The sequence below is a fragment of the Pygoscelis adeliae genome, unplaced genomic scaffold (assembly GCF_000699105.1).
Source record: "Pygoscelis adeliae isolate BGI_AS28 unplaced genomic scaffold, ASM69910v1 Scaffold57, whole genome shotgun sequence".
NCBI lineage: Eukaryota > Metazoa > Chordata > Aves > Sphenisciformes > Spheniscidae > Pygoscelis > Pygoscelis adeliae.
Window position 1 is genome coordinate 7,112,670 of NW_008825615.1, and position 6,613 is coordinate 7,119,282.

A 6,613-nucleotide genomic window follows, 5' to 3' on the forward strand; every position below is an offset into this window, starting at 1 on the left:
TTTGTCTTCCCAAGTAACCGTTATGCGTGATGGAGCCCTGCTTTCCTGGAGATGGCTGAACACCTGCCTGCCCATGGGAAGGAGTGAATGAATTCCTTGTTTTGCTTTGCTTGCGTGCGCGGCTTTTGCTTTACCTATTAAACTGTCTTTATCTCAACCCACGGGTTTTCTCACTTTTACCCTTCCGATTCTCTCCCCCATCCCACCGGGTGGGGGGGAGTGAGCGAGCGGCTGTGTGGTGCTTAGTTGCTGGCTGGGGTTAAACCACGACATACAGAAATACAAAAACATCTAAGATGGGGGGGGAAAGAAGCCTTTTTTCCCCTCCTACATAACTTTTTTGTGACTGTCTGAACTGGCCAAGGCAAACATTCACAATTTCAAGGAAATGCTTGACATAATTGTAGAAATCTGAAAACAGGGTCTGCATAAAATTGGGAAGGAAACCTCTGTTAAGAGTTTACTCAGAGCTCAATTTTTTTTTTTTTTAATTTACTGAAAGATATTAGAATAACCAGAAGTGATTCAAAGCAGTTTCAAAATGCACTTAAATGCCCATTTTAATTGGTTAAAAGTGTGCTGACTAGAATAACAAAGGGTCCCTTGTTGCTACTAAAGACTGCATTATACCAAAGAAATAATGATTATATTCACAGAAAAAAGTCAATGAAAATACTGATACTGAAGGAAAAACAATATTTGCTATGTGTTTTTTGTTTCTAACATGTATTTATTATGCCATCGATATATTGAATTGGGGGAGGGTTGGGGACAGGAGGGTGACAAGATTGTTCTTGTGGGGAAAATGTATTCTATTCTAGCTTTTTTAATCTACATCAATATGTTGCCATGATTACAATTTTCAGTATTGCTGTTACCATGAGCCCTCGTAATATTGCCGTGGCTCTGTTACACACTAAACACTTCACAGATCTGGTTTTTTACTCTTAATTTTACTACATAACTGCTCTGCAAGTCGATTTGCATTTGGTTATCCCCACTATGCCGTAAGAACCTGACCAACAGCTTACTATTAGTCTTGCTCTACAGACGTGTGACTTTTTGCTTTCCCATTTCATGTGGGAGTCTCCGCTGTGCTGAGGGAGTGGCATAGCAGTTATCTGCATCAAACAGCGAGCGTTATCAAGAATGCACCCTATGTCAGAAACACTGGGCATAACCAGAGGCATTTAGCCAGCAATTGATTGCCAAAGATCTTTGGCAACCAGGGAAACTATTAACCTATGTTTAGTTTTGTAAGTGTGTATTAGCAGTGTTGTAGTGCTTAAACGTGTTGAAGACGAAATGCATTTGGTTCTACTTAAAGGCTATATGTGCTTATCTGCCTAAGGGAAACTTTTACGCTTTCACATTCAGCTTCATAAAGGTCTATTAATTCTTAAACACTTTCTGAGATAACACTACATGCTACATTTATAAGAAATAAGGATTGTTTTAATTAAGGCATCGGAGCTCAGTCTAAAATACATTGCCATGCTTTAAGCTGATATGTAGTGTTGACTTTCAAGAAAAAATCAGCTAGTAGGCTAGATAATTGATTCTTTTTCTCAGGAAAAAACACGTTTCTCTAATATCGTTGGACTGGATACACATATCGCAACCTTTTGTAACAATGCTGTATGGTTGAATTCTCCTGTTTTGATAAATAAAATGCCACTGGGAGAGAGCTCCTTTCTCCTGTGGTAAACTGCAACTATTGGTATTTTGTATGATTCTTCAGCCAGCAAATCCACCTTGAAAATCTGAACTGCATGGACCTGTGCTCTGATGGCTGGAAGGTCGAGCTCTGTTGTAGAATGTCTAGCTCTTATTTCTCTTCAGTCTCTCTCACAAGTTTGCACTTGTGGTACAGTTTCAAACATGATCTTTCCGTATTGCAACACTCCTATGGGAGAGATCTTTAATTGCCTAGAGATGAGGAGCTGAGACTCAGATATTAAGCAAGTTACCAGCTTTTCCCAGCAAGTTTTTATGGCCGCTGGTGCACATGCATGCACGTGTGTGCGATAGAGCAGCATGTTAATGGAACAGGAAGCCTCAGAATGGAGCTGCAGGAATGGCAACCACCAGAACTGGTTAAGTCAGACCCATTTCCCGTTGGCCTTGATCCACAAAAAGCTGAAGGGAAGGACTGCTGCAGTGCTCTGAATTCAGATCTTTGGAACATACGCTCTGTAGTGTAAGTGGGGATATCCATCCGCACTGGTGATATTGCTTTCTCGGCAGACACTTTTTAGCAACAATACCTGAACCAACTCTTACTGTTGCCAAACAGCACTCTGTCATACTCCTTGTTGCCTTTCCACTTCAAGGCATGCCATGTTTCTTTTCTAACTTCTCTGATGGATTCATTCCAGACAGTTTGATTGTGGCTTAGCAAAGGGATGCGGGTTTGGATAATGGATCGTGGGCAAAGCAAAATTATTAAAGTAATTTAAGTTAAATTTCATAACTAGCCTCTGGCAAATAGAGACGTATAGAATCATTTAGGTTGGAAAGGACCTTTAAGATCATCGAGTCCAACTGTTAACCTAATGCTGCTAAGTCCACCACTAAACCATGTCCCTAAAAATGTATGTACCAAATTGTTAGTGAGTTGTTACTAGAATAAAAACAAGCCATTCCCACTGGAATATTTGTGTTTTAATTTGTCTGTGTGATCAAGATGAGGCCTATGTGATCAGGTTAGGCAAAACTGTTTCCGTGACTGATAAGCGGGATAAGTTGATAAGCAGCGTTAACAATTTCTCTTGCAGGTATGCGGGAATTCTCCTTGGGATCACAAATTCTTTTGCTACTATCCCAGGAATGGTGGGGCCAGTTATTGCCAAGAACCTCACTCATAATGTAAGTCTGCTTACTATTTTTTCAGTTGTTATATTTTTATCTCCATTGAACGGAAATTCTGTCTTCTCAAGTCTGCAGTCATTAAATGAAATCTGGGTTACACACGTAAGTCGTACTGTTCCATTGCTGTGAATTACTTAATTCCTAGCCTTTATTCTCCTGATTCTGATCAGGAAAATAAAGGTAAAATGGAAGACCTGTGTAGGACTTTAAAATTTTAGTGATGTACCCCTCATATTGTCTAGGAATAAAATTAATATGTTTTTATCACGGTAAAACTCTGTTAAAATGCCAACTAGATGACACAGTTCTGGTATTATTTTGGCAAACTAAGACAAGTTCTTACTTGTTTTTTTTTTTTTAAATCAGTCTCTCATGTGAGGTGTTGAGTTGTAAGGTCAGCATTTGTTAGGTGAGTAAGAAACGAGATTCAAATGTGTGGTTTTTATAATGCATCCCTTTGTATGTACATTACAGGATTAGGACATTCTAAGCTGTGTTAGTTTCACAAGACACCTAACTTGAACAGTGTTAGATTTGATGTCCAAGATGGTTTAGTCAAAGGGTGATTTGGAGTAGAAAAAGTGAGTGAGGAGTTGTTTGATATTTTTTTTTTCTTCTCGCCCTGCCCGCCCCCCCCCCCCCGCCCCCCCCCCCCCATCAACTGTATAAATCACTCAAATCTTTTAAGAAAGGAAGATGGGAGGAGTAAGTTTATTGATATAGTTGACTTTTTGGAGTTGGTGATCACACCAATGATTTCCTTAAAAATAATGTGAAAATATTCATTAATACATGAATCCAAACAAATTAGTTCTTCCAGACATCTTAACAAGTGGGATTTTTTATTTTGTTTGGTTTGGGTTTTTTTCCCCCCCATACTAATGTACTGTTCTGGTATTATTCTGGCTTTGTAGTAAAATCATTTACAGGTTTGTTACAGTAGTCATCTGGAACTAAAAACAAAAAAAGGCAAAAAAAAGCCTTAAGACACCTACAGATATTACTTCTTTATTTAAAAAGAAGAAAAAAAAAACAAAACCCAAACAAACCACAGTTCTTTGCTACCCATGTCTTAAGGCCGTTCTTAAATACCAGAGCGTAGAGGATTCCTCTTGAAATCTGAGTAAAGATAGCTACCTTGTTTGGGCTAAAAAGCTTATGATTCTGGAATATCCACATAGTAGTCATTAAGAATAGCTTACTGCATAGTGCAGAGCACTACAGCTCTTGGATCACCTGACTTGAAAGCAAGGTAGTGTTTCCCCCTACAGTAACATTCTCTGTGAGATTGTGTAGCCTTTGTGCAAATGTGAATTTTGATATGAAGGTTCTGCATCTCAGATGACAAACTGATCCAGATAGTCTAATGCAATTCTGATAGGACTATCTGTGTACGCTGTATTATTAAACTGAAGTTGACTACACTGATGACTTGATCTTTTGTGTTTATAATGCTTTTATGTTGATATGAAATCATGCTGAATAGCATTTGCATTTAAATAGGCAAGGCACGCAGCGTTGGTTTTAAAATTAGTTTTTCTTGAGTGTGGAGCTGCAAATTGACTGAATCTTTTTTTTTTTCTTTCTTTCTTTCTTTCCTCCTTTTGACAGAATACTGTGGGAGAATGGCAGACTGTTTTCTATATTGCTGCTTCTATTAATCTATTTGGAGCGATTTTCTTTGCATTATTTGCAAGTGGAGAAGTTCAGGACTGGGCAGTCAGTGGATATCACTTGCATAGAAACTGAAGGAGATGTTGAAATACCAAAGCTGTGCTGAATCCCAATGTGCTAGAATTATGTGACCGGAAAAGTGCCTTCCCTACTGATGCCTAGGAGTCTTCAGAGCTTTTCAGTTAAACTATTTTATCTGTATATCTTTTGTACTGAAAATCATTTGACAGCATATGTGTGCTATTTCCTAACAAGAAACTACTTGGATTAAATATAATAGTTTCATGCTAGGACTTGATATCAAATATATGATTAGAGACAACATTTTAAATTGGTGTGCTAGGCTCCAATTCTTTCCAGTTTTTAATTAATATTTTCTGAATTAATGTGTAGGCAGATGTTTGATACTGAAATGAGAGGAAAAACCGAAGTGATTATATAGCACTGTAAGGAGGAATGGCATGCAAAGAATTGTACCCAAAAGTGTTTCGATTTCCATGATGAGATTGATAGGATTTTTGCTGTTTGAAAGTCTAGAAGAGCTCTAGTTTTCTACAATCTTTTATAATGCTTTTATTTTGTCAGTGTTTTAATTGATGTCTAAGAAATGCACACGTTTTATTCTATTTTACGCACAAGTTTTCAATATATAAACATTCCCTGTTTCATGAATACAGCTTCACAACTGATACAGAACAATGAGGAAGTACAATGTACCGTTGTGACTGACAGAATAAGCCATGTGTTACTGTTCTCTGTGGTGCAGGGTTTTTAAGTAGGCCTTATTTTTATTCATCTGTGCAAAGAAGCAGCAGTGCAACTCTGTGGTTTAAATCTAGGCAGTGTGCAAGAGTGAACTAGAAATAGAATATCTTCATGCTTACCTTAAAATAACTTTCAGTTTGGCAGTTCATTTTTTGTCTCTTTAAATAAATGCAGTTGAATTCTTTCCTCTTGTATGTAGATGTATTTGTCAGCTTGTCAGTACAAACGCAATAAAATAAGGCCAGCGTAGGGAGTAATGAGGAAAATCAGTTCTCTTCTCTAACAGCCTTGTTTGTTAGTCAGACAAAAGTAAGAGTAAAAAAGAACTAGTGCAATAACCTGATGCTGTTAGCCTCCTGTCAACATAGAATTTGACACTCAAGAGCATCCTTTGCACAACATGCCGTTAAATGCACAATAGGATTAAATGAAGTCTATGAAAACAGTGGCCTTGTTGAGACCAAATGGCTGAATAATCTTGTAGTCACAATGCAAAGGAAAATTCCTGTGCCAAAGATTCCTGGATTGGAGCAATTAGGTAAAAAGAAAAATCACTGGGCTCCGGGTTTTTCATTTACCACCAATCCAAAAGAAAAGCCCAGTACTAAAGCTGCTCCAGTGGAGCCTACCTTCCTTCATTTCTGGGAAATGGCATCTGCCTCTTCTTAGCTTTAAGAGCCATTTTGTTTTGACCTTCCTTGAAGTGTCATGTTCTCTGATGGCGGAACTGTGTTTAAATCTGTGTTTGTGTCTGCAGCATTTCCACACTAAACAGTGTGAAGTTCAGATTAAATTAGTAGTTGTTCAGTGGGAGTATGTTAAATCTATATTGTGTCTTCAGTGTTTCCACAATAAATGGAATGAATAGTTACATGTGCATCTGTTGTTGAAAATTACTATCTCCCTGAAGTTAGAACACCATTCTCAAAGTATGCTGGACAAGATTGGTGACTGGATTAAGGGATGGTTAATATTGTCCTGGAAAATTTATCTGCTTCAGAAGTTTTTTGTCTAGCTTTACAGGTGAGTACTATCTTCTTCCTGACACTGTATTATAAGGAATAATTTCACTTAGTGTTTATGGAAATTTGTACTCGTTCAGTAGCCTTGGTTAAAAAGGAGGGGGAAAAAAGTTCCAAAAAATAAAAAAAAGTTTCTGGATATAGATTAAGTTAATTTATGCCTTTTCTTTCCTAGAGATCACGGGGGGGCAACATATGGACAGGGTTGATATTTTGCCTGTTCTGAAGTTGGAAACTTCAGCTTCCCATGCTTTTAGTCATCTTCCTTGAAAACAGTTGAG

At 37.9% G+C, this 6,613-nt stretch overlaps 1 protein-coding gene across 1 annotated transcript in view; it reads left to right on the forward strand.

Annotated features, from left to right (window-relative positions):
* SLC17A5 (solute carrier family 17 (acidic sugar transporter), member 5) overlaps nt 1-6,183 on the forward strand; it is a 24,104-nt gene extending 17,921 nt beyond the window's left edge. The window contains exons 10-11 of the mRNA XM_009333148.1: nt 2,778-2,868; nt 4,483-6,183. Coding sequence (XP_009331423.1) covers nt 2,778-2,868; nt 4,483-4,620 — 229 coding nt within the window. The 3' untranslated portion in view covers nt 4,621-6,183. The remainder of the gene's footprint in view (nt 1-2,777; nt 2,869-4,482) is intronic.
* The last annotated feature ends 430 nt before the right edge of the window (nt 6,184-6,613 follow it).